The 27,242-nt window shown below is 45.4% G+C and overlaps 3 protein-coding genes and 1 pseudogene across 4 annotated transcripts; 2 read left to right on the top strand and 2 right to left on the bottom strand.

Moving 5' to 3' along the window:
* Positions 1–1,966: 1,966 nt before the first annotated feature.
* LOC136538166 (uncharacterized) lies at positions 1,967–3,271 on the bottom strand. The gene has a single exon (XM_066530144.1). It carries the CDS (start codon positions 3,171–3,173, stop codon positions 2,160–2,162), a length of 1,014 nt encoding a protein of 337 aa, XP_066386241.1. The 5' UTR covers positions 3,174–3,271; the 3' UTR covers positions 1,967–2,159.
* Positions 3,272–6,306: 3,035 nt separating this feature from the next.
* On the top strand, positions 6,307–11,835 carry LOC136519492 (SWI/SNF complex subunit SWI3D). 2 transcript variants are annotated; one of them, XM_066512888.1, is made up of 8 exons: positions 6,307–6,872; positions 8,073–8,611; positions 9,103–9,792; positions 9,871–10,037; positions 10,119–10,393; positions 10,480–10,647; positions 11,127–11,323; positions 11,425–11,835. In XM_066512888.1, exons 1-8 carry the CDS (start codon positions 6,458–6,460, stop codon positions 11,668–11,670), a joined length of 2,697 nt encoding a protein of 898 aa, XP_066368985.1. In that variant the 5' UTR covers positions 6,307–6,457; the 3' UTR covers positions 11,671–11,835. The 2 variants fall into 2 exon arrangements, with proteins under 2 accessions (XP_066368985.1, XP_066368979.1); XM_066512882.1 differs by having other exon boundaries at positions 10,468–10,647.
* A 523-nt stretch (positions 11,836–12,358) lies between these two features.
* LOC136536195 (E3 ubiquitin-protein ligase WAV3-like) lies at positions 12,359–14,184 on the bottom strand (annotated as a pseudogene).
* Positions 14,185–19,425: 5,241 nt separating this feature from the next.
* Positions 19,426–26,064, top strand: LOC136538165 (ATP-dependent DNA helicase DDM1-like). The gene is made up of 15 exons (XM_066530143.1): positions 19,426–19,517; positions 19,860–19,989; positions 20,118–20,597; positions 20,701–20,796; positions 21,264–21,610; positions 21,681–21,867; positions 21,958–22,133; positions 22,957–23,210; positions 23,309–23,413; positions 23,496–23,590; positions 23,680–23,799; positions 24,828–24,947; positions 25,112–25,210; positions 25,291–25,392; positions 25,509–26,064. Exons 2-15 carry the CDS (start codon positions 19,882–19,884, stop codon positions 25,734–25,736), a joined length of 2,517 nt encoding a protein of 838 aa, XP_066386240.1. The 5' UTR covers positions 19,426–19,517; positions 19,860–19,881; the 3' UTR covers positions 25,737–26,064.
* Positions 26,065–27,242: the final 1,178 nt, after the last annotated feature.

Raw genomic sequence — 27,242 nt, 5'->3', positions numbered from 1 at the left:
TGAAGCTGCTGGGATACAGTGACGCGGACATGGGAGGCGATATCGACACAAGGAAGAGCACTACAGGCGTGCTGTTCTTTCTTGGTCCCTGTCTTGTGTCCTGGCAGTCACAGAAGCAGAAGGTTGTCGCCCTCTCCTCGTGCGAAGCAGAGTACATCGCGGGGACGACGGCGGCATGCCAGGGCACCTGGCTGGCGCAGCTCTTGGCTGACCTGACAAGCGAGCAGCGCGCCGCCTTCCTGCTGAAGATAGACAGCCAATCGACAATCGCCCTCAGTAAGAATCCTGTCTTTCACGATCGAAGCAAGCACATTGATGTTCGATTTCATTTTATTCAAGAGTGTGTTACTGACGGGAGAATGGACATTGAGCACGTCCGCACTGAGGAGCAGCTTGCTGACATCTTGACAAAGCCGCTGGCGCGTGATCGGTTCTGTGAACTTCGTGTGCAGCTTGGTGTCGTCAATGTCAGCAGAGAACATCAGGTTTAGGGGGTGAAATGTGATCGAGTCCGATGTAAACCTGTGTTCCCGCTCATCTTTCTTTGGTTCAGCTAGAGTTGAGCTCGGCCTGGTTGTTCAGAACCTCCCGAGCGCGTCCTTGTATTCAGGGCCACGGCGTGCACGTTCGTTCACGTCGTGGCGTTGTCTGCCGCAGCTTGCGCGTGGTGGCTTGGTGCGTGGGATGGCACGCACAGATCGGGCCATGATGAGCATGGCGTGCATGGCGGAGCTGAGGCTAGCTCAGCCTTTCGTTTTCCCTTTACAGTTAGTAGCTCATTGTGTATAAGTAGGAGAACTTAATACAGAAAACGCTGACACACGAGTTTCGTGCTTGGCACAAAAAAAAATTCTTCTTGTGTTCACTTTGTTCTTGAGTTCACCGTGAGATTGAGAGCACGCCGGAGTGAGTCCGGCTGTCAGGCTGCGCGTCGAACGTAGGCAAGAAGGATGCTGCCGTCTTCACCGTGAAGATGCACCTCAGCTACGATCTGGATGGGAGGGAGGGAGGGAGGTGGCAGCGGCGAGATTGAGTAGGCGAGATGCAGGACGGCAGGGAGGGAGGCAGCGGCGCCGAGATTGAGCAGGCGCACGCCCATGCGCTCTCCCTCGCGCGCGGGCGAGCACCGCGGCTCCGCATCACGCATTGGCCGCCGCGGCGAGCGACGTCGCTCTGCCTCGCGCCCGGTGTTCCTGTACACGTCCATACGTATTCCTGTACATGTTCCTGTACGCATACACGCCAGATAGTGGGCCTTTGTACGCGGCAAGTGTAGAAAATGACATAGATACGAGAAAGATGGAAATTATAATGATAGATCTTTGAATAGGCGAATTGTAATGGCATATCTCAACACTCGAAGAACTGTAATGGTCTGGATCCAAAAAGCCCAAGAATTTATTGATAGTCAAAGTTTAAAATGTTTGACTTAAGATAATCTTAAAACGATATTCTTTAGAAACATGGAGCTGAGTATGTTGCAAGTGTATGTCCCCAATGTTTCAACTGTTTTTTCAGACGTATGTTGCAAGTGTGTTTATCTAGATATTGCATATATTTCACACATATATTGCGAGTGTTTTATCTGGATGTTACATATGTTTATAATGATTTTCAAGTGTTTTTGCATGTGTGTTGAGACACATGTTCTCAGGTGTTTTACTTGACGTATGTTGTAAATATTATAATTAAATGTTTTAAAAGTAGATTGAGGGTTGAATATGGGATGAGCCTGAGAAGTGAGAGGGGGCGCCGGTGGTGCCCACGGCACATGCCCCCGGGTGGGCACGAGAAAAGCAGGCGCGCGTCGGGAGTACGAATCGGCCTGGTCTACAGTATCGTCCGACGGACGTCCAGGCGCCGGCAGTTGCCGAGGAGGCCAAAGCCCTGAATCTTACCGCCGACGTGACGTCGGTGAGTTACCGGTATCGTGACAGTTACATTTCACGATCTCGAAACTTATCAATCCTGATTGTCTGCTTCAAATGATTACACCACTCTCTCTGCTGGACAATAAAAGAGAGATTGGAGTACTTGTATCCGATTGCAAGATGTAATGCTACCCCCGCAAAAAAAAAAAAAAAAAAATCATAAGCAAAAAATCGTTGCATTAGCAGAATCCGTTATCCCTAGTCCAGCTTACTGTGCGCGTGGTGCTATCAGTTCTTCGAGTTAAGAATGTTGGCCCTCATGGCCTCCAGCTCCGCCATATTCTCGATAGCGCCAGAGAAAGACGGCTCCGGGATCGGCTCCTCCACCATCTGCGACAGCCTCACGAGGCTCCGGGTGGCCAGCACCGCCCGCGCGTCCACCGTCTCGGTGGCCCTCCAGTACAGGCACTCCGCGGCGCGGGCGGCCTGCGCCTTCAGCTCGTCCGATCCCGTGTGGCCCAGCAGGCAGTGCGCCACGATCTGCAGCGCCGGCTGGAAGAGCTCCCACGGCAGCGGCACCCGCCGCCATTTCTCCGCCCCGCCGCCGGCGTCGGGGGCGGGCGGGAGGCACTGCTTGTCGGCGCCGTCCAGCTTGCTGTGCGTCCCCGCCCAGGCGACGCAGAACTCGCAGAAGTCCATCTTGGACGAGAGCGGCATGTGCGCGAGCTTCCCGTGGTAGAGCTGCAGGACCGCGCCGACAATGCGGGCGCGTCGGGTGGCGCGCACGGTGCCGTGCGGCTCCAGCGGCGGGGTGAGCACGGCGACGTCGAGCTCGACGGGCTTGGCCTTGGGCGGCACCTTGGCGTCGTGGTACGGGCTCGGGTTCGCCAGGTTCGGGAGCGACACGGTCTCGGGCTCCCCGGCGCCACGCTGCGCCGCGGCGTGCGCGTACAGCGCGAGGAGCACGGCCTCGAACCCGGCCAGCGGCTTCCGGGACACGGCGCGGCACAGGTACACCCCAGCCAGCGTCGGCACGAACCGCAGCACCGCGAGCTGGAGCTCGGGGACGTTGGACCGGAACGCGTCGTAGAGCCAGCGGCAGAGGCTGTCGTTCCCGGCGCCCGACCCGGATCCGCGGAGGCGTCCCGTCACGGCGCTGGCCACGTCGGGGTCGCTGAGGAGCGCGGCCACGGGGTCGTCGGCCGCGGCGACGGAGCCCGGGAGCGCGCCCCCGAGGATGCCCGCGAGGGCGTCCAAGGCGTCCTTCGCGCTGTGGATGGGCGGCGGCGCGTCGTTCGGCATCGTGGCAGTCAACGGCGCAGAGAGGAGCGGTCCCGAGGGTGAGGAGGCTAGCGCGATCGCGTGTGGCGTGGCCTCGACAACGTACGGGAAGGGAAGGTGGAGAGAACGGAGAGGATCACAGGGTCAGAGATTCACAGAATTGAGCGGGTGCGCTACGTTTCAGCTTTTTGACCCGCCATGCTCGCCAGGAGACGAGAGCGAATTGAGGACCTTTGGCGACGGTGTGCATGGCTGCATGCAGCGTTGAGACTTGCGAAGGACTGCATCACTGCAATGCAAATTTAGTTTGGAGCATCTTCGGATTAGTTAAATTTGATCAAAATTTGTACCAGATGGGCCAACGTTCTTAACAGATTTAATCAGTTGTTCTCGGGTTAGCCTAGAGGTTTTGTCCAAGCCCATCGTTTTCGGTTTTCACCAGACCGTTCAAATCATTTTTTGAAGGAATAACCTCTCATTTTAAAGATCCTACCCAAAAGAACTGTCATCACTAACTCTTGCTTGTGCTAGCGGCACACGTTCCTGGGCTACAAAAATATTAAGAGGGTCTACAAAAGTTATTTCAAGAGTCATTTAAATTAAAAATGTTTTCTATATCTTTTCATCCTCAGCTTCGCATTTTTTACTACAAAATTTTACCTCAATGTAGAAGCAATGACGGAGCCAGGGTAGCGCGCCCCTCGGCGCCTGCCCAGTCTTCGGCGCCGATGCATGCTAGACCTTTCTTGTAGCTATATCTACGGCAAGGTTCAAGACACACTCCGATGCATGCTAGAGCTTTCTTGTAGCTATCTCTACGGCAAGGTTCAAGACACACTCTCATGTGATTTGGCCAGGCTCGATTCACAAGCTGGGTCCGCCACTGTGCAGAAGGCTCCTTGGTGAAGCGTGTAGCGACACTTTGATGTGCATCAATGGAGCATCTGCTGGGTGGTGGTGGCGCGGTTGATGCCCTTGGACACATTTGCTTGATTGATGCTATTTTGAAGCTAACACCGGTTCATCCGGTGATGTTAAACGACTCACCAAGCCTTAGCCCCGTTGATTGCTCAGGTGTCTAGTCTGATGCTTAACATAAACATGTAGTGCTCTTTGTTTCTCAACATGATTGTCTTATTTTTCTTCACATCTTTTGTCTAGGCTTTGACTATTCGATATGTTGAATCACCTGTGATAGCTTTTAAGGCCCTCAACATGTACAAAGTGTCTTTTGAAAAAAAAACATGTGCAATTGTCTTTTTCTCTTTGGGGTACTTTTCTTGGGTCAGACAATCTATGGACATGGCTGCTCGGCTGATAAGCCGGCTGAAGCTGATTTATTGTGAGAGAAAAACACGATGTCCATGGCTGATTAGCCACTTAGTTCTTCATACGAGGTTTTCCATACTTGGGTTCGTCTCTCTCTGACTTCCAAATTAGGCCTTGGATGAAGTATAATCTAGGTCTATCGCTTTTGTATCCATTAATTAACACATTACTACCAAACCTTGTCAATCCATTGGATGTTATCAATTAAACACCAAATTATGCTAACCCTAAACTACGGTTTTTAGTTCTTACACATTTCTTTTGGTCGATGATCCCCGTGCTCAAAATATTTGCCACATCTAAGGCTAAGAGAATCATGTCATAAATTTTTTGAGTCATTACACATCAGATCTAATGTAATGGAATGGAATCGCAAAGCTTTGTGGTGGTAACCAAACAATAGCCAAAGTTGATCAAACTCATACAACCTTAGACATGGTAAATTGTACTTAGCTAGGATGACCTAATTGCACTCAATAATATTGCAGAGGAACTCTCTCCACACCAAACACATTCTATCTTTTGCAACCCTAATGATCATTCATAACAACAAAGATATATAGTGCGTTCTCGTAAATCTCAACGTTCCCTTCCTAGCTGTTTCATAGTAGATCATAACCATATACAACATAAACTACATGTTGTTGGACATGTGTTTGTTCACACTTCCAAAAGATTTCTATTTTATCTACCAATGCCAATTGTTTTAAGAGGAGATCATCGGGGATGAACTATCCCCACCTGAATTCCATTATCATGAGTTGATGGATGGATAATGGTAGGTTACATGCGCCCATAGGCGACTGCTTTAACATAAACTAAAGAAAATATAGGGGTATTACATATTGAACAATGAGCACTGACTATTTGATATCCATCTAATTTTCGTGGGGAGTCGGTATCTCCGCGCCTGACTCTCGACGTGGCATATGACCATCAATCTATGCATGCTGGGAGTGTAAATATCTTCTTAGTATAAAGAAAATTCTCTCACGAATTATGCTGCGAGTCTTTCATCTCACATGTTACATAGAATTGACACACTTTTACAAAAAGGTTTTAAAAATTATTGATAAACTATTCTAGTATGGTTTATGTATTTCTAGACGTTTTTGTATGTGTGGCGGCTTTATAAACTTTAAGGTCTAATGACTTATGTTTCCAGAGATGCTCGATCATCGGCATATATGTGTTTGTTTATATGAGATGAATATGCGCATGCAGTGGCGGAGCTGGCCAATTTGCACGCCTAGGGCCAGTGGGCCACTATGCGATTCCTTCCTGGTTGTGCCAGTGGGCCGCAAGCCGCAAGCAGGCCGGCAGGCAGCTGCTGAGCTTCAAACGCAGGCCTTCGCTGATGTGTTGATGGGCCAAGATTAGGGTATTTCATGGGAATAGCAACCTGGGCCATGGGAAAATTAAGATGCTATAAAGGGAGATTTGGCCCACGCCTAGGCCCAAATCCGCCCCTGTGCGCATGTGTCTTGTGTCTTTCTCTCTATGCATATTGAATTTATATCATTTTATATAAATCTTATAATTTAAAAAGTTGTAGATCTATTTTTAAACTAGATCTAAAATTTTTAGTAAGAATTTTCGATCCAAACACCTACTAAAATCAGACTCAAGATAGAACCACCAGTCATTTCCTGCTGACTGGGTCATGCTTGTCAAGCACTGAGGCGCCGCAAAACGCAAACCGGACGGGCAGAGTTTGGAAAAAAGTTAGCCGCCGGCAGCAGGTACCCTACCAGTCAGCGAGACATACGAGCGGCTATGGCTATGGCTATGGGTACCCGACGCCACGTCCCCGCAACTTCACACCGAACAGCAGAGGTAGGAGAGCAAAGAGAGAAGAAGAAGAAGAGGAAGAGCACTGCTAGGGGCAGTCGGCAGACGCGGCGCGCTCCCCTCCCAAGTCCCCCCTCCCTGGCTGGTCTTGCCGGGAGTAAGGGGAACGAAGCCACCGGCGCGGCATGGAGCCCAAGCCGTCTTCGGCGGCGCATGGTGACGCGCCCGCGGTCGAGGCCCCCCGCCGCCGTGGCGGCGGCGGCAAGCGCAAGTCGGCCGGGTCCTCGTCCACGCCGTCGAAGCGGCAGGCCAAGGAGCGGAACGCTTCCTTCCACGTGCCGCCGCATCTTCTGCACAGCGGGCCGCTCACCCGCGCCGCGCGCCAGTCGCCGCACAAGCTCGCGGGCACGTTGCCGGAGTCGGGGCCAGCGTCGTTGGCGGCCGCAACTGGGGACGGGGTGAGCGGCGGGCAGGCGGAGGTTGATGCGATCCGGCCCGAGACGGAGGAGACGCCGGCCTCGGAGCTGCCGCTGGTGGACGAGATGTTTGAGGCCGTCCGATCCCGTGGCGCCGGCGTCCATGTGGTCCCTACCTTTGCTGGTAAGTCCTTTGCGCCACGAAGACTGCTGTGATCTCTCGGTTGGGCCGTGAATTGGGGATGTTCGTGACTAGTTGGGGATGTTCTGAAGAGGCGTTCTGTAGATTAGTTCACTGGGAACCATCCCCTTTTAGCTTATTGTTGTGCAATTTGAACGTTGTTATCGGTGACCAGCTAAATTGGTGTGCATAGTTGCTTCATGATGTGTTGATTACTGGTGTTTTTGGTATATAGCTTTATTTAGTGGCATGCTGTTAATTTAAGTAGTTTACTGTCTGAACCTAGAATTTTATAACATGCTGTTAATTGAAGTATCTAGCTACTTTAACTGTTAATTTGTTATGTAGCTTCATGCTGTTAATTTGAATGGTAATAATTTGCTTTTGAGGTTTCTTGTACAAAGGGGGATTGATCCATGTTGCATTTTTCTCACCGTGCATGTAACCAAGCTCAATAGCTACAATACCTGTATCTATGTCCAGTTGTCCAGTCTATGGCTTTATCACTCAGTAAAGACGAATACATGTTACTTATCTAACTTATAGCTAACTTGGACAAAATCAAGGTTTGCGGCATGGACTGCAATAACTGATGCAAGCTTCCAGCCATTTTGTTTGTGTCAAATTGTTTGATTTTGAGAAATTATTCAAAGTTCTGCTCTGTTGCCAGTATCTACTATGTGCCGTTTTAACGTGTTGTCTGATGGAAGCAATAAAACGGCTGGTTAGAGATTAAAGAAACAGTTGAATCAGTAGGCCAGTAAATCTGATAGTACCATGCTCTACCCATAGTAAGTCTGATAGTATTGTAATTTCCCTGTCTGTTGTGTGATTGCAGTAGCCCAGTAACTGCTTTGCAATGTGTTAATCACTGGATAACTCCTATTTTCTTCTAGTGTACAGCTTCTGACTATTCAAGGCATATTAGCAACCGTTTCTATAGGATTAATATCGGGCTCAATATCTCGTCTGTAATTTGTGGTTATTGTCTACTCAAGGCATATTATGATCTTTTTTTTTTGGGGGTAGAATTGAAGAATTCAAATAACTCAGCAGACAAAGCATTCCAGTGATTCGTGCTGACTTTCAAGGTCCCACATTCAACTGTATTAGTCGTGAATCTTGTTTCTCTTCTCTATTCATTGCTTAAGGTAAACTGAGCCTCAGTATGAAAAATACAAATAATAACCCTTTCTTCCACAGGATGGTTTTCATGGAAAGAAATCCACTCGGTTGAGAAGCAGACCTTGCCTTCTTTTTTTAATGGAAAATCTGAGAAGCGGACACCTGAGGTATATTTGGCGATTAGAAATTCGATCATGATGAAATTTCATGCCAATCCTCAATTGCAGCTGGAGTCCAAAGATCTGGCTGAGTTGTCAATCGGGGAGACTGATGCTCGGCAGGAAGTCTTGGAATTCTTGGATCACTGGGGCTTGATAAATTTCCACCCTTTCCCACCTGCTGGACATGAGGAGAGTAAGCCAGAGGAGAGCCAAGACAATTCTAATGATGAGAAAGCTTCTTTGATCGAGCAGCTGTTTAAATTTGAATCAGTTCAATCATATATGATGCCTTTACCAAAGAAAGAAGATGTGGGAGCTCTGCCCCCTCTGCCTAGCTTGTTTCCTGAACCTGTACTCATTGAAGATGTGGTTGCAGCAGCTGAGCCTTCTGTTGAGTACCACTGCAACTCCTGTTCAGTTGATTGCTCACGGAAGCGCTATCATTGTCGGACCCAGGTTTGGATTTTTTTTATTCAGTGCTGTAGTCCCTTCTGAAATTTTCTTGTATGTTTCATCAGCTTGTGTATACTGTAGCATTATATATCTGCACTTTGGATTCAGTATAAGTGTTGCAGGTTACAGTCTGTGGAGATACACACTGTATTATTTGGATGCAGACTGAATTCTTGTATACATTTTTTTTTCAGTGTTGTTTTCTCCTTTTCCCAAATTGACTGGGCACAGTCTATACTGCATAAATAACAACTATTACAGCATTGGGTATGGAATTTGGGTGCAAGTAACCTGCCATCTTATGGATTCCGAGATCTATAAACATCAATTTGATGTGACTTTATCTTTCCAAAATACTTCTCTGTGGCCTGTACTGCTTACCTCGTCTTTGTGATGTCAACTTTTTCTTGTTACTGCCATTGTTTAAGAAACAGGAAGAGTTGTGTTTTGAATCTATCGATTGGTAATATTGTTTTTTTCTTTCATTTACGCAGGCAGATTTTGACCTCTGTTGTGATTGCTATAATGAAGGGAAGTTCGATCCAGGCATGGCCAAAACCGATTTCATCCTCATGGATTCTGCAGAAGTTTCAGGTGCTAGTGGTACTAGTTGGACTGATGAGGAGACATTACTTCTTTTAGAAGGTTTGGAAATTTTTGGTGGAAAATGGGCTGAGATTGCTGAACATGTTGCTACTAAGACAAAAGCACAATGCATGTTGCACTTTCTTCAAATGCAAATTGAAGACCGCTTCCATGATGGCGAAGATATTAATCAAAACATTCCAGTAAGTACAGAGCAAGCCACAACTGAGAAAGTAATTGCTGAAACATCTGAAAAAATGGAAGTTGAAGATAAAGTGGAAGGAAGAGATACTGCGGATGAGAAGGCCTCAGAGAAAACAGAGGGAAACTGTGAAGAAACAAAAACTGAAGATGCAAGTATTGTTGTAAATAAAGATACTCAGAATTCAGGTGGCAAAAATTCAGGTGCATCTCCAAGCACTGAAGAGCCAAAGCAATCTTCTGATATAGTAAAGGAAAATTCTGCAGATGTAGATACTTCTGGTGAAAAACTATCAAATGTTGCTATTGATATCCTAAAATCTGCATTTGAGGCTGCTGGTCACAGCCCAGAATATGAAGGTTCATTTGCTGATGCAGGAAATCCAGTTATGGCACTAGTAAGTACCATACTGATTATTATTTTTAGTTATTCATACAATATGTACTGCCCAAGGGCCTAAGATATGTCTATGCAGGCAGCATATTTAGCTGGTCTTGTGGAAGATGATAACACTACCACTTCATTCCGTAGTTCACTAAAAGCTATATCTGAGGTGTCTCCTGCACTCCAATTAGCAAGTAGGCACTGTTTTATTCTTGAGGACCCACCAAATGAACTCAAAGACACTTGTGCTAGTGTAAGGTAAGCAATGCTTGTACCTATTTTGCATAGAAGTGCTCACACGTTTTTTGTGATGATATAAATGAAATGTGCTCTTTGCAGTAAGAAAAATACAGATGGTGATCAAACAAAAGATGAGGATATGATTCAAAATTCAGTTGATACTGAGAAAAAAGAGATCAATGAGAAAGAAGATAAGTCTTTATCTGTGGAAAAGAAAAACAATTCATCCACGTCACAAAATGACCACCAAGAAACAGACATTAAGAGCGTCTCACATGATGATTGCTCCTTAGTGGAGCCGAAAACCAATAATGCTAAGGAGTCAGGTGATTCAACTGCTATTGTAGATAAGAGTGCAACCGACACTACAAAAGGTTTAATAAGTTCCATGAAAGATTCAGTTTCCTGTAGATAATGCGAGTGAATGTGGTTTTATTAGCTTCTCCAGATGTTGATGCAGGTAATACTAAACAAGTGAATGACTCACCAAGTGTTGAGGTGGAGGCTCCTGATGATTCATCTTTAAAAGGCAAGGATGAGCTCAATAAGACTGAAGATGCAGTGGCGACACCAGCTACCGTACAGGAACAGAAACACAGCCAAACATTGGAAAATGGCGATAAGGAAGGTACTTCATCTGTTTTTTTCCTCATAAAACTGTGTGAAACCAGTAAAGGATAACCACACATTTTTTTCGGTTTCAATTAGAGCTTTATGTTTGCTGCCTTTTCTATCTTGGCTTTTATTGAAAGGACAGAGTTATTATTTACAAGCCTGGAGGTGACTATTTGCCTACTCAATTACATTTACAGCTGAGTGATTCACAAGTTAGGCATATTGCTAACTTTGCTGGCTAGGATACCTTACTTTACAATATATCTAGCTTCATCCAAGCGGCAGTAGATAGATCCAGAACAAGCCTTGCTGATTGCTACACTACTACTGCATGCATTTCCCCCCCTGATTGACCAGCATGAGAGTAAATATTTTTGTTGCTATTGTGTGTTACGTATTCCCTCAATCCTGCTAAGGGTGTTTGTGATAAATGGCATTGCCATCATCCATTTTCAGCTGACTTCCTTTTTCTATATATTGTCTATCTTCCAGGACCTAACAACATTGAAAGTGTAGTTGTCGACGAAGAGAAGGGATCTATATTGACTGCCAACCAAAATGATTCCATAACTAGGCTCAAACGAGCAGCAGCCACTGCTGTTTCAGCAGCTGCTGTGAAAGCTAAGTTTCTCGGTGATCAGGAGGAATATCAAATTCGAAGGCTGACAGCACTTATGATTGAAAAGCTGGTAATATGAAAATCCAATGAAGGAACTGTACCTGCTTCCTGTTGTGTGTTCTGTAGTACTGGTATCTATGATTCTTATTTGTGATTCTTCTTTTTGTGCAGTTCCAAAAAATAGAAGTGAAGATGTCGTTGTTTTCAGAGATTGAGCAGGTGGTCCTTCGAACAAGAGAGTATACCGAGAAGACCAGAAAGAAGCTCCTAATGGAACGAAATGCCATTATTGCAGCTCGGATGGGTGCATTGCCGTCTAGGCCAAACCAGCCTGGTGTAGCCGGAAACAGGTTACCGCCTGGATATGGCAACCCTTCTGTAAGGCCTCCAAACGCATTGCCGCGGCCTACCAGCTGAGGAATCCGGATTCAGGACACTCAGTGATCTATACTCCATTCTTTTAGAAGCATACCCCTTGTTGTAGCATTTTTTTAGAAAGTACATTGTATAATTGTCTGTATAACTGCTTGTATGAAGGTTCACCATTTTTACTTAATTTTCGATGTACTTGCTTGTACCAAACCTCCACAACTCTTTTCAACCTTCAATCAGATAGGAAAATTCCATTTTTTTACAATAAACAGTCCACTCGACCATTAACAAGATTATTTCTACTCAATTTACTCCAAGCTATTTCAGTCGGTCCGATCTACCTCAGTGTATATCTCCCCCCCACCCCCCAAAAAAAAAACGATTTACCCCCGTGTATAAGTTGAGTTTTAAGTTCACTTTTTGAGGGATGGCAAAAAAGGATATCCTTTGTTATAAAAAATGCTTCATGAATTTTGAATCATTATTATTAGAGTTAAATGCATGGGTGGTCTATCAACTTGTGTTCTAGTTTCACTTAGGTCCATCAACTCTGAAAGTAGATTTTTGGGTCTATAATCTTTATTAGTGGCGCATTCCTAGCCCATACCACTTTATTTCAATTTTTTAACCGACGTGGCTGTCCATCGTGGCGTCGAGGTTGGATTTGGCGGAAGAGCGTCGGCCGCCCAGCCCATGCTGCTGGCCTCGGGGAGTCTAGCTTCTTGATCACCTCCTACAGCTCGGCGGCGGAGATGAAGCCGTCGCCGTCGACGTAACTTGAACGCCTCCCGCATCTCCTGCTCGTCCTCCTTGCCGCCGTCCGCCCGTCCTGCTGGTCCGCGAGCGCACCGAAGAAGGCGTCCCCGAGCACGCGGTGGAGCTTGTCGAAGTCCTCGAAGCGGAGGCCTGCGGCACTGTCGGGCACCGAAGTCCTCGAAGCGGAGGCCTGCGGCACTGTCGGGCACGTAGGCGCCGACGGTGGCTGCCAGGCCTGCGACCTCATGCCGGCAAGGAAGCACGCGTGGCCCCTCTCCCGGTACTCCCTCTCGTCGGACACGCGCTGGCTCAACTCGCGCAGCTCGGCCACCAGCGCCTTGCACAACGGGTCGCCGCACAGCACCGGCGCGGCGCCGACCGGCTCAGCAGATCCCGGTGGGCGTGAGGATGCGCGCGGCCTCGGCGTAGGCACCGCGCTTGGCTGTGGCCCGCGCCAGAGCCATGTCCTCCGCCGCCTCCACGCGCACGCGCTCCTGCTCGACCTCCATGGACGGCGCCACTTCCGCCGCCTCCAATGGCTGCAGGACCACGGCGTCCTCGTCGGCCACGTCAACCGACTGCCCGGTCGCGGTGTCGAGGTAGGTGCACCTGACTTTGAACAGGCGCGTGGCCACCTCGTCGATGGAGTAGGCCCACGGCACGTCCACGAAGAGCAGGAAGCGCCTCTCCTCGTCCGCGTAGAGCTCGCCGACGTCCACCGGGGTGCAGGCACTCGAGGGAGATGCGCGCCTTCTGCACGGCGACGGAAAGGAGCCCACCGATGCACTGCGCGAACGCGTCCTGGATGGCGGCGTGGTTCTCGATGTAGGAGAAGGTGCCGCCTGTGACCTCCGAGATGAAGTGCATGGCCGCCGCGTCGTGGTCGGTGCCGAACCCGAACGTGTGCACCGGCACGCATTGGTCGTCGCTGCCGGCGGTGGGCCTGATAGACGGTGGCACAAGGACGTCGTAGGTGTTGGTCGTGTTGAATCTATTGTAAGGACGGAAGCCGGCATGCTGCCTACTCTTGTTGTCTTGATCGTTGGAGAGGAGGATGACGCTAGCGACGGCGTTCTTGTGCCGGTGGCCGTCGAGCACCATAGCGGTCACGTCGAGTCCGTCGCGGATGTTGGTAGAGCCGGACGCGGCGAGAGACTCCACTGCGCGCCCGTCTTCTGAGAAGGCAACGACGCTGAGGCGGTCGCCGGAGCCGAGGTTGTCAATGAGGAACCCCATGGCGCGCTTCACCAGCTCTGGCTTGTGGCCCTCCATGCTTCCGCTGACGTCGAGCACCGTCACGAGATCCAGCGACGCCCGTGCCGAGGACGACTCCGCCGCCACGGCCGCCGCGGGCGCCTTGGCGTGCACGAGCACCGCGAATCCGTCGCTCGCCGTGGCCTTGGTGAGCGCCGGGTACTTGCCGGGATCTGCTGAGCCGGTCGGCGCCGCGCCGGTGCTGTCCGGCGACCCGTTGTGCAAGGCGTTGGTGGCCGAGCTGCGCGAGCAGAGCTAGCGCGTGTCCGACGAGAGGGAGTACCGGGACAGGGGCCGCGCGTGCTTCCTTGCCGGCATGAGGTCGCAGGCCTGGCCGCCACCGTCGGCGCCTACGTGCCCGACGGCGCCGCGGGCCACCGCTTCGAGGACTTCGACAAGCTCCACCGCGCGCTTGGGGACGCCTTCTTCGGCGCGCTCGCGGACCAGCAGGACGCCGCCACCGCCGGGGCGGACAGCGGCAAGGGCGGCGAGGAGGACGAGCAGGAGATGCGGGAGACGTTCAAGGTACGTCGACGGCGACGGCTTCATCTCCGCCGCTGAGCTGCAGGAGGTGCTCAAGAAGCTAGACTCCCCGAGGCCAGCAGGGCGGCCGACGCTCTCCCGCAAAATCCAACCTCGACGCCACATGAACAGCCACGTCGTTTAAAAAATTAAAACAAAATGGTATGGATTAGGAATGCGTCACTGACATAGATTATGGACAAAAAAAAACATACTTTTATAGTTGATGGATCTAAGTGAAACTAGAGCGCAAGTTGATGGAACACCCAAGCATTTAACTCTTATTATTATGTTTGTATTTCTAGGAGTATTAGATGCTCCATGCCTATAGAAATAATTGTGAATTCTTTAATGTATATTTAACATATTTATGTTGTGCTTTGTAACGTACTATGTATTTGGAGTAATGTTACTAACGCAAAAATTACAAAAAAGAGGTAAACTATAGTAATTTGTTTGAAGTTTATAATTTGAAAGTCAACTTAAGGTCAAACCTTTCAACTCACCCTCATTCTATTTTAGTAAAGTAAAACTTTGAGCATCAAAATGTTAACATGTTTGGATGTACGATGTATCATTTGGACCTTATTGTATTTGGGGCTTTTTAGCGAAGTTTGAATTTTGAGTCAACAATTTGTACGAGGCTTGAGTAGTACTTTTTGACCTTTGAAGACCTTAGCGAGACTTCTAAAGAGCTAAAGCAAGTAGTTTGTGAGGTTACGACATGTTTGAATCCGTTCTGAATCTGGCAATTATTCTTAGGTTTCCCTTATGTCTGACTAATTAATTGCCTAATTTCGATTAGGGCCCGTCTGATCCTTGAAATTGAATTCATTCTAATAAATTACAATTTAGGCATAGATTAATTAAGCTAATATAGTTGTATATACAATATACTTATATATTTATTGTTAGATATACAAGGGACATATTTATATATTGCATTTCTATTGTAGAGAAATGAGTTGAAGAGTGTGCTATAAGTTAGATAATAGAATTATAGCATAGTGATATATAGAATCAATTTCTATCTCCCATGCTATGAATTTGAGATAGGCTTATTTGTGAGTTTGAAAATATTATGGAATGTTAAATTCCAAGCCAAATAGCCTAATTCATTGTGTAGATTTCAATTCCACCAAAATAAAAGAATCCAAACGGCCCGTTAGAGATCGGACTCTTGTAAGTTTTCACTACATTCTAATATGCTTATCCCAATACTTCATTCTCCTTATATCCCCTAAAACTGTTGTATTGGGGTCATTGTTCGTTGCTTCAAAGTCTCTTCCAATGGCCCCGTTCGCTGGTCTGAAACTTGGCTGAAACTGGCTGAAAACACTGTTCCGGCTGAATTGTTGTGAGAGAAAAACACTGTTCCACCTAACAAAAGAAGTCGAACAAGCCGAATATGGGGTAAGCCGAACATGACCATTAATGTCTCTTCCTCTCTCTTTTTTGTGGCCACCAATATTTCTCCCTTCCTCCCTTTCTTCCCTTTAAATAAAGGGGGTTAATCTCTCCTAATAGCATGTGGCCCATCCCAACCATTATTTTTCCGCTATCTTTTTCACCTGTAGGCTCCATCTTTCATATAGAAACTAGAAGAACACCCTACGCGTTGCTGTAGGAATCGCTGGTGAAATTATACTACTTATATTTACTAATATAATTTAATAAATATCATAATACATTTTAGTGGATGCTTTTTAGCATTCTAATGTGGACTAAATATACGTTAGTAAATGATGTGGTTTGTTAATGTGAATAATGTGGACAACTAAATATATGTTAGTAAATGATGTGGTTTGCTAATGTGAATAACTTGAATGAAGACGTAATGGTATGCGTTAGTGGATGTTGATGTGGACACTTTGCATGGCGAGATGGTTGAATGTGCTAATGGGATGTTCTAGTGGATGCTGGTGTGGACACTTTGCATGGCAAGATAAATTGTTAGTGAGTTTATTTTTATAAGAGATATAGATTGGGGGCGATATATTGGGATACCGTTGTAGCAATTTTCCTAATATTCACAAAAGTAATATTGGCTACCCCATATTGGGGGATAGATTATTAGGAGACTGGTGGAGATACTTTAACAGCTTTCGAACCACAAAATCAGTTTTGACATTTACCATGATCAGTGTATAGAATCATAGAAAAATATTTAAAAGCGGATATCAGAATTAGAGTTTGATATTGAAAAACTTGATTTTTAGGGCAATCTCGTACACAACCACCAGCAAAAGCTTGCTCCACGAAGAGAACTAAATCGTTTCACCACTGAGAGCAAACTAGCACTATGGTGAGAAAACAGATGATCCTAGCTTGTGCTGGGCCTAGCCTCGGTAGTCAAGCTGAGCATCGAATCAAACATTCCCCATTAAGAACAAACTAGCACTATGGTGAGAGTAACTAATTAAAATTTGGAATCGTTGAGCTATAAACATATGCAATAGACTAACAAACAAGGAATTGTCTCTTTTGTATCATATATGGGACACCATACAATGATGTGAATAATAACCGTAAACAGTGCTCTAATATTGACAGGGGAAATCCACAGAGAATGAAAAGAATTACAACGTTTCTCATTACTTCAGTAACGACGACTTTAATTATTGATCAGTGGTTGCTACTTTACCTGGCTAGGTTAACCTAAACAGAGCTGGTGTACCTTTGCTTGAAGTTGTCTTAGAGCCCAACATGAGAACATGAATAGAGGCTGCCGAGTATGGTGTTGAGCTACAAAGGATTGTTAGGTAGCTGGGAGCGAGTAATCGTAACATGCAAGAAGGTTGGGATGTGAATGTTTCTGTTCAATAAGTTGCTCAATCAAAATTTGCTACAAATGTGATGCCCATATCTTTATGACTTTCGTAACTGATTCGTATGATATGTTTTTGTGTTTGTAACTTTGGAAAAAGTTTACTCCACCCCCTCAACTATGGGAAGTGGTCTACATAACCTCCTCAACTATGAAACCGTCTGTTTTACCCCCTGAACTTTCCAAAACCGTCTATTCTACCCCCTGGGCGGTTTTCAGCGGCGGGTTTGCTACAGTAACAGCAGGTCTGCTACAATAACAACGGGTTTGCTACAGTGCTGGTGTTTTGATTTTTTTATTTATTTTCGGTGAATTTTTGAAAAATCATAGAAAAATCATAAAATGAAAAATCTAATTTTATTGGACTCCATATGAGTAGATCTACACAGTGAATATATAATACGGTATGCTTTAGTACAAATTTTTTTTGTAGCCTTAGATTAATTGAAAAATCTAATTTTGTCTGTAATTAATTGGAATAATTCATAGCTGCAGCTTCTATGGTCCAATTGTGGTGAAATTTTTATGGTACGCTAATTATTGTATGCTTGAACTATAGTAAAAACTTCGTACTCATTGGACTATGTATAACTTAGTTATAGATAAATTCTAATTAATTACAGACAAAATTGGATTTTCCAATTAATCTAAAGCTACAAAAAAAAATTTGTACTAAAACATACCGTATTATATATTCACTGTGTAGATCTACTCATGTGGAGTCCAATAAAATTAGATTTTTTATTTTATGATTTTTCTATGATTTACTATGGTTTTTCAAAAATTCACCAAAAATAAACAAAAAAAAAGGAAATTCAAAAAACCGACACGGTAGCAAACCGCTGTCACTGTAGCAGGCCTGTTGTTACTGTAGCAAACCACCGCTGAAAAACCATCCGGAGGGTAGAATAGACGGTTTTGGAAAGTTCAGAGGGTAAAACAGACGGTTTCATAGTTGAGGGGTTATGTAGATCACCTCACATAGTTGAGGGGGTGGAGTAGACTTTTTCCTTGTAACTTTTGTTCCCCGTGTTTTGATTTGATGATTCAATCTGTTTCTTGTACAAATAATGCCATGAATTCAATCTGTCTAGGGAAAAAAAATCAAATGAGTATTTTTCCCAACAAAACTTTTGTTCCCAGTGTTTGTTGTACAAATAATGCCATGAATTCAATCTGTGTAGGGAAAAAAATCACATTGTATGAGTATTTGATAGCATAAATAATTTTACAATTGTTTGGGTGGCTACTTGGTGAAGTCTTTGTAGCTAAACTGCTAGTTATACCTAGGAATATGCATAAATTACAGTTCATTGGTTTCACCTGCTCAATTATTCATGCCACATTTTTAAAGGAAAATTTTATCCACCATTATGTTTCTAGCTATGTTTGTCATGTCTAGTACATCGCTAGTCCGTTGAGGACGGCCTAAGGGCCAGTTGGTTCCACCCCATTTTGCAAAATTTTTCAAGATTCTCCGTCACATCGAATCTTTAGACGCATGCATGAAGTATTAAATATAAATAAAAAATAAAACTAATTACATAGTTTAGACGAAATCCACGAGACGAATCTTTTAAGCCTAATTAGACTATGATTGAACACTATTTACCAAATAACAACGAAAATGCTACAGTAGCACTTTGCCAAAAATTTTGGCATCAAACAAGCCCTAAGATCTTTAGATAGACACGTTTTACAATGCTCTCACGGCTGCAAACGACGAGGTGAACCAGCTTCTGAACTCTGGGTTCTGGCCGGCCGGCCTCAAGCTCCCAACGGTCAAAATGTCCATTAACTCCGATGCTCCCAACGGTCAAAAAAACCAAAAAGGGTAGCCAATTTGAACGCAGGACGGTTGAGCCATGCCCTGCAGCATCCACCTGTGCTGCTGTGCAAACCGCGTACGTAGACCCGTTCCGGTGCGGTTTGGCCGGAGACGTGCAACCAGACCTACATGTCAGTGAGATCCTGTCCAGAGGACCTAGCCTATCTCTCGGATATGCCGTACCATCCCCTCTGCCGGAATCGAGGCAGGCAGGCTGGCGCCCGTGCTCCCCATTCACGAGCCAACCATCTCCAAACACGCGGTGGTTATTGCGCCCTCTAACTGACGCGTGGGGTCATACCTGTGGACCCGGAGCGACAGTGGCCAAGCAGATGTGCAACGGCTGTACCCGGTGCAAGTGAGAAGTATCGCATTTTGAAACTGTGATGGACCCACGACCGAATTGACGGATGTACCCCCATCACGCCCCACTGTTGATGGCTTGATGCCGGCCTGAGTCAGTGGCAGAAGCGCAAATATTTGAACAATCCGAGGGCCATGCTGCCTTCAGCCCCCCGAACTTTCCCGCCTGAAACCCTCTCGCCTCCCTCGCCGTCTCCTAATATATAGGGCCACAGTCCGGTACCAACTAGTCTCTGCTCTCGGCCTGTAACTGTTCTGCGTTCCCCTTCTATTTCTTGCCCCCACTGAATTTTTTTATACTGATTAATTTGTCTTCCCTCGAGGGAAAAATCAACTGCCAAGGTATTTGTTTTCCTCTTCGAGTTGCTCTTGATGGAAAAATCAACTGCTAATCCGATATCTGCCGGGAAGGATTTCCTGGCGTTTTTTTTTTCTTCTTCTCTTGTTTTGGTACGAATTTCTGCGGTACGGCAATACTTTTATCTGAATGCTCCATCGAAAAGTGCGATTTCCGCATGTTTTATCGCAGTCTCCTAATCTGTGTTGCTAGTTTGGCACTACTTGTGGTTTAGGGTTCTAGTTTCTTTGTGTGAGGTAGTACCAGTACTGATCTGATGAAGTCGGGATGAAATGGGTTTTAGATCGATTGCTGATTTGGGATTCTTTGTTGAAACATTTTGGCAGGGCTTGATCTGGTGGGCGACCCATGGTGGAAGGGATGGTAGTCGCCGTGCCGAATGGGGTGAAGGCGGATGGCGCCCTCGCCGCCGCCGCCGCCAAGGCAGATTCTCCTAAATCCGTTCTGGAGGACGAGGTGATTATCTGGCCTAGCAGATTTGTCTGTTCTGTGTGCCGAAGTTTTCCTAAGTTTTTTTTTTAACCTTTTGGGCTGTTTATAGTAGTACTGACTGGTGTTTTTTTTTGGGGGGGTTGTAAAATCAGAAAATTTCTGAGTCGAAGAATGGGAACGCCTCCTTTGCCACAGAGACAGTTAAGCAGGAGAAAGAGGATGAGAGCTCTGACGTTTCTGTGGATGCAAGTTCGTCCCTGCCTGTTGACCATGAAATCGACAGTGCTGGTGTGCCCCCTGTTGTTAAGGCAGTCAAGGACGAAGAGCAGCTTCTGGAGCCCGTCAAGCAGGATAAAGTTGATGATTTCCTGGATGCAAGTTTATCTATACCTATTGACCTTGAGGCCAAGAATGGTGATGTATCCCTGATCACAGAAGCAATGAAAAAGGAAGAAGAGCAGCTTGAGGAGGCGCGGATTAAAGCAGAGGAAGAAGAGGAAGCCAGGAAGAGGGAAGAAGCTGCAAAAATTGCTTTTGATCCTAAGGCGCGGTATAGCAAATTAGATGAGCTGCTGACGAAGACACAGCTATATTCAGAGTTCCTGCTTGAGAAAATGGATAAAATTGCTGATGTATGCATCTTCTCATTGTGTGCTGACTGTTTTTTATGCTTCTTTGCTCTATTTATTTGTGTTTCTTTACTGATGATCATGCTGTTGCATGGTTGTTAACCAGGAAGTCAAACCTCAAGGTGAAGAGTCACCAGTAGAGGAGAAGAAGAAAGGACGTGGCCGAAAGAGGAAAGCTAAGGCCATGCCACAATACAATGATGTGAGTGCAGGATTCGTAAATTGTTCCCAGTCTATTTTTTAATAGTGTCTTCTATTGATAGACTATGCGGATGTTATATTGGCCATATAACTACTACCGCAATATCTTGTCTGCTATTCTGAATTTCCACCAACATGCAGTTTTTTTTTGTGCATGTGTGGGAATTATGGCAGGGATGACAATGTGCTGGTTTGTTCAGTTGTAGCATCCTTCTGTTGTACTTCACAAACTAAGAAAATATAACTGAAAGGTGTTTGAGGATGGGTTCAGCGCAGGTGCATAAGAACTAGGTTATCAGTATATATTTCATGGTTTGTTTTATTGTATAGAATTATTGAGCTTGCTCTGTAAGCTAATACACAAGAAAAGAAGGGTTGACAAATGACTAATATTCGCATATTAAACCTTATGTTAGCCTTTTATCAGTTCTGACAACCATAACAACCATAAACAAAATATTTTTTCAGAAAAAGGCTAAGACAGCAGTGGCAGCCATGCTTACAAGATCCCGTGAAGATCGACTTGCTGATGATTCTACACTCTCGGAAGAAGAAAGGTGTAAAAAAGAGCAAGCCAATCTTGTGCCTTTAATGACTGGTGGGAAGTTGAAGTCATACCAGATCAAGGGTGTGAAGTGGCTAATTTCGTTGTGGCAGAATGGGCTAAATGGGATACTTGCTGACCAAATGGGCCTTGGGAAAACAATCCAGACAATCGGATTTCTTGTTCACCTGAAGGGGAAAGGCATGCATGGTCCATACTTGATAATTGCTCCTCTTTCCACTCTCTCAAATTGGGTGAATGAGATCTCGAGGTAATTATCTCAAGGCATTCTTTCAGCACCCTTATCATCAATGTTCTAATGCTGAGACACTTGATTCCAGGTTTGTTCCATCTGTTACTAGTATCATTTATCATGGAGATAAAGTGGCCCGGGCAGAGATAAGAAGAAAATTCATGCCTAAAACTGCTGGTCCTGATTTTCCTATAATAGTGACTTCATTTGAGGTTGCCATGTTAGATGCAAGGTTTCTTGCTCACTATCAGTGGAAGTACGTCGTTGTGGATGAGGTGATAGAAAAAACAGATGCTATATATTATTGCTCTTTTATGGCCTTTTGTCTATTTTGTATTCACGTGCCAGATCTGTGGTTTCTACAGGGGCATCGGTTGAAAAATTCTAAGTGTAAACTATTTAGGGAGATGAAGCGCATACCAATGGCTAACAAGCTCCTTTTGACTGGGACACCCCTTCAGAACAATCTGGCAGAGCTGTGGTCACTATTGAACTTCATTTTGCCTGATATATTCTCATCGCATCAGGAATTTGAATCATGGTATGATTCACAGAATCACTTCAGCTGGCCACCATTTCCCATTTGTACTTCTTATATATGTCATTCCATTTGTAGTCAGTTTTCAGCACTGAGGCACAAATACCAATTACTGGATGCACTTTTGCACTCATCAGTGACTTGTGCAAGCTATGCATCTATACATAGCGTAAATCTAGAAAAAGCCAGAATGACTTACAATTTGGAACAGAGGAAGTAGAATTTTGGCTTAGCTTTCATTTTATTCTGGTGTGCTCTTGATAGCTTTGTTAATTATTTCTTGGTCATTCAGATTCATAGAGGATTGGTTTCTGGTCCTTAAAAACTATCTTTGTGCGGTAAACCGATGCAATACATTCTGTTAAAAAAAGTACCCAAGTGCATTCTCAGTTTCATCACCATGCTTTGATATACATGGTTAGAGACATTGAATTAATAAAGCCTGTAAATGCTTATTGGGATGTCTAACCCATAAGAAGGTTGCTCCAGTTGAAATGCAATTTCCTAGAGTATCAGACATTCAGACTTGTGTATTGCTGATATATTGTGCACTCACGCACCATATTTGTTGCCATGTCTGTTGAATATCAATAAAGATGCACCAATGGCCCATTTATATTTGGTTCTGAGTTCTGACACACCACTTACCAAAATGCACTGATGGTCCTTAGTAATATTAACATGTTTCTGAGGAATAACAATATATAGATGGATGACAATTACATATGTATAACATCACAACCTGGTCATTCTTGATAAGTTTAAGTATTCTATGCATTATAGTTGATTTGTTCTGCGTCTTGTGATGACACCCATCTTCTTGAAGGTTTGATTTTTCTGCGAAAGGAAGTGAAGAACCAGAAGAAACTGAAGAAAAAAGAAGGGTCCATGTTGTTTCAAAGCTTCATGCCATTTTGCGTCCATTCCTTCTGAGACGGATGAAGGAGGATGTAGAACAGATGCTTCCACGGAAGAAAGAGATAATAATTTATGCTAACATGACTGAGGTTCAGAAGCGAATCCAGGATCACTTAGTTGAGAAAAGCTTTGATGTCTACTTGAATGAAGAATCAGATATTGGTATCACATTCACATTTATTCCTGTTTATTAGACTTATATTCCATTACATGTCTAATTTAATAACCTTGTAATTTGACATGATTTTGGTTTCCTGTAGTGCTGCGGAAACCTGGCATCAAGGCAAAGCTAAATAGTCTCTGTATTCAATTGAGGAAGAACTGTGCCCATCCTGATCTTTTGGAAGCTGCATTTGGAACAACAAGTATGCCCACTTTTTTTTTGTTAGTTTGCGTGCTTGTTTTCTTCTGATTTCTCTTTACATTGTTGTCTATGTGTTTTTGCAGGCCTGTATCCACCTGTTAATAAGCTTTTAGAGCAATGTGGCAAATTTCAGCTTCTGGACAGGCTACTAACTTCCCTTCTTGCACGCAAGCACAAGGTATGGTTTTATCATGAACATGTTACCGAAGTTTGTGTTTTTTATATATTTCTGATCTCAACTTTAGATCAACTGATATATATTTGTAGGTTCTAATATTCTCACAATGGACAAAAGTTTTGGACATTCTTGAGTATTACCTAGATTCAAAAGGCCTGGGGGTTTGCAGAATTGATGGTAGTGTTAATTTGGAAGAGAGGCGGCGGCAGGTAACATTCTAGCCTGTGTCAATATATTACTCCCTCCATCCCAAATTATAAGACGTTTTGCCTTTTCTAGATACATTACTTTTGCTACGTATCTAGATATAGTACAACCAAAATGTCTTATAATTTGGGATAGAGGGAGTACTATTTTTCTAAGGAGCATCTAAACTCTGAGGAATTGCACTATGCTTGGTTGTACTGTGTTAGAGATTTTGGTACATGTATAGGTTAACGACTTTTTACTTGCACCATTCTGATGGCACTTGTATGTAATCACACATTCTTGAAAACAAAAAAATGTCTTTTTGGTGATTGTGACTAGTGTAATGTTATTTTGTTGATATATACTGTTTGTGTTCAGTACGATTGTTATTGAGGCTTCCCAATTTCTCATTTCACATCAGCACATCCAAATGGCAAATTCTTTAGTTGTCCAGTGCATCACGCTTTCCCTCCAATGATCCAACCACAAATTCTGAAAATCCATGATTTACAGTAGCTAGGAAGCACAGCACTACCTGTTGTTGGGTAAACTGTTAGTCGCTGAATTCTCACTTTTGGTAGTAGGAGAATTCTTACTCTCATCGAGAGAGGATGACACTAGGAGTTGGGGCAATTTTCTTGTCTATTTCTCACACAAGCTCACACAAATGCCATACCAACCTGAGGGGTTGGGGTTACATATTTATAGGCTGCTAGCCAGCCAAGCATATGCCAAGATGCTAGTCTAAGATGCTAATATGCTGTCCTAGCTAAGATGCTGTCCTCTAGTCTAAGATGCTGTCCTCTAAGATGCTGTCCTCTAGTCTAAGATGCTGTCCTAAAAACAGAAAAACAGCCACAAGGACCATGTGAGCATCACAGCCCCACAAAGACCAGCCACACATGAGACTTATCCATCATAAACACTAAAAGAGTTAAAGTTGCTTTTTGAGCTTTTGTGTTGCTCCTTTTTTTCTGCTTGATGATCGTGTCTGTCTGTCGCTACTTTTACTTCACAAAAAATCTTTTGCTACTGTTTCCTGTCGCAGATAGCAGAGTTTAATGATTTGAATAGCAGTCTGAATGTCTTCATTCTGAGCACGCGGGCTGGTGGGCTTGGTATCAACCTTACTTCTGCTGATACATGTATCCTATATGACAGTGACTGGGTAATTCTCTGTCAAGACTATTATACTAATCAGAAAAAAAATGTTCATAAGAAAACCTATTTTTTAAATTAAAAGATGTGTTCTTGCTGGCTACTTTCGTTGGCTGCTGATTGACTTATTAACCTGCTAGTTCTAATATGCTGTACGTTTACTTGATCCTCCAGAATCCTCAGATGGATCTGCAGGCCATGGATCGATGCCACCGGATTGGTCAAACACGCCCAGTGCATGTATATAGGCTGGCAACCTCACATTCTGTTGAGGTACAGTTCAATGATCTGTGTTTTCAGACTGGTCACTTTGGCTATTGTCTCAGGATTACTCAGCTTTTCACCATTTGCAGGAACGTATCATCAAGAGAGCTTTTGGGAAGTTAAAGCTAGAGCATGTGGTGATAGGGAAGGGACAGTTTGAACAAGAAAGAGCAAAGCCTAAAGTCTTAGCGGTAACCATTTCATCATAACTCCCAAGTATATTTAAGTGGTTACTACTGCGTAGACGACAACAAAGCAAATGCACATTGGAAAAACTGTCGTTGGTGTCTTTTCCCATGGGATGCAGGAAGGGGAGCTGCTGGCGCTGCTTAGGGACGAGCAGGACGAGGAAGACCGGATGATCCAGACCGACATCAGCGACGAAGACCTCTTGAAGCTGATGGACCGGAGCGACCTGTCCGGACCACCTGGTGCTGCCGATGCCACACCACTGATCCCGCTGAAAGGTCCTGGCTGGGAGGTCGTAGTGCCAACCAAGAGCAGTGGTGGTATGCTCTCGTCGCTCACGAGCTGAGCGATGTCGGCACCATGTTTGGGTGCCCATTTTGCTAGCCACTCATCAAGCGGACGATGAGGCGCCTGTTGGCCGATGTTCAGGCGCATATTTTGCATATATGCCCCAGAAAAACTGTTGATCTGGATTTTGAGCCTGCAACAAGTAGGTTAGGCTTGCTGTGAACTTCTGATGAGTCTCTGCAAGCTGCTTTTAGCTTTCTGCTGTTCTGTTGCTGCGTTGCATTTACAGCTTCGTCCAGAAATAGTAGCTGATGGCTTGCTCCAAAGTGGAGCCGGATGTCCTCTGTATGAGTCCTCTGTTTGTTTCAACTGCTATGCCTTGGAGCACAAAATAGTTTAGTGTCCTTGTTATCGGCAGAAGGTCTGCACCATTTTTGTGAGATGTGCCAGCGTGTGTGTGACCTTGTGGTAGTCTATGTACAACGAAGACCTTGCGAGAGCATTCTTTGCCACTGTGTGCCAGCTGAGGAGGTTGGCTTAGGAAGTTAGGAATGAAAGCGTTCAAACGTGGTTGGGCCGTTTGGGCTTTTTCCAGGCTCAATAGATAAGCCCATGCCATTTTCGGACTGCGTTCTACTGCATGCTCCGACGGCTTTCTTTCCACTCGATTCGGGCTAGAACTAAAGGCGTACAGTGCAGAGAGCCCCGGAGGAAGGGTGGTAGTGGAAGTCTTACTCTCGCCTATGCAATACGAGGGACCATGACTCGAATCTAGGATTTTTCGATCACAGATGATAAGACTCTACCGTTTGCACCGGTCCGCCCTTCTCGATTCGGACTAGAACTACGATTGCGAATTTGCGCCAATGAACACCGAGCGAGGTTTAGCGCAAAATCACTCAGTGCTTAACTGCAGTCGGACTTGAGATACGTATCGGACCAGCATGTATAGTGTGGCCAAGAATGCATATATAGATATATCCCCGTCCTGCTGCGCGAGCAAACACACAAAGCCATGCTCGTTTGAACTTATCAATCGTACCATTTTAATAAAATAATATTATTTTTCTTTTACAATAAATCATCATCAGCGGTTTTCGAGCCACACCATCGATCAACTCAGGATCTCGGAGAAGAGCGACTTCGTGCGGATCCGGTGTCGTACGGCGATCGTCGAGAATCGAGATGGAGTCTGCTGCCGCGTCCGGGTGCTCCGCCGCGCCGCATGCCGCCGGCGCGCAGGGGACGACAGGCATTGTGGTCCGGCTCAGGCTGCCCCGCACCTGCGAAGCCTGGCACTTGCGATCGTCGCGAACCTGAGCTGAGGTCCTCGACCTCCGATCTCGCAAGCCCCTCCTCTCCTACTCGGTGAACCGACAATGGCAGTGTCGGCGACTGCAGCAACACTACTTCGTCCTCTGACATATGCAAGACACCCTAATAACATATTATATGGAAGACTATGATGTCCTCACATATACAAGACGTCCAATGGCAACCTCTAGCGTATGCAAGACTCTCCAACAACCTCCTTTGACATCTACTCTTATCAAAGCAGTTTGGT

This window comes from Miscanthus floridulus, chromosome 2, assembly GCF_019320115.1.
Source record: "Miscanthus floridulus cultivar M001 chromosome 2, ASM1932011v1, whole genome shotgun sequence".
Classification (NCBI taxonomy): Eukaryota; Viridiplantae; Streptophyta; class Magnoliopsida; order Poales; family Poaceae; genus Miscanthus; species Miscanthus floridulus.
Note: the sequence above shows the minus strand (reverse complement) of the source record. Positions and strands in the feature narration are given on the sequence as shown.

Coding starts and splice junctions, on each gene's coding strand:
- LOC136538166 (XM_066530144.1), bottom strand. CDS start 3,173: ATGCCGAACGACGCGCCGCCGCCCATCCACAGCGCGAAGGACGCCTTG.
- LOC136519492 (XM_066512882.1), top strand. CDS start 6,458: ATGGAGCCCAAGCCGTCTTCGGCGGCGCATGGTGACGCGCCCGCGGTC. Junction 8,612..9,102: donor GCTATCATTGTCGGACCCAG/GTTTGGATTTTT, acceptor TCATTTACGCAG/GCAGATTTTGACCTCTGTTG. Junction 10,394..10,467: donor TGCAACCGACACTACAAAAG/GTTTAATAAGTT, acceptor TAGCTTCTCCAG/ATGTTGATGCAGGTAATACT.
- LOC136538165 (XM_066530143.1), top strand. CDS start 19,882: ATGGTGGAAGGGATGGTAGTCGCCGTGCCGAATGGGGTGAAGGCGGAT. Junction 20,598..20,700: donor AAATGGATAAAATTGCTGAT/GTATGCATCTTC, acceptor GTTGTTAACCAG/GAAGTCAAACCTCAAGGTGA. Junction 25,393..25,508: donor CAAAGCCTAAAGTCTTAGCG/GTAACCATTTCA, acceptor CATGGGATGCAG/GAAGGGGAGCTGCTGGCGCT.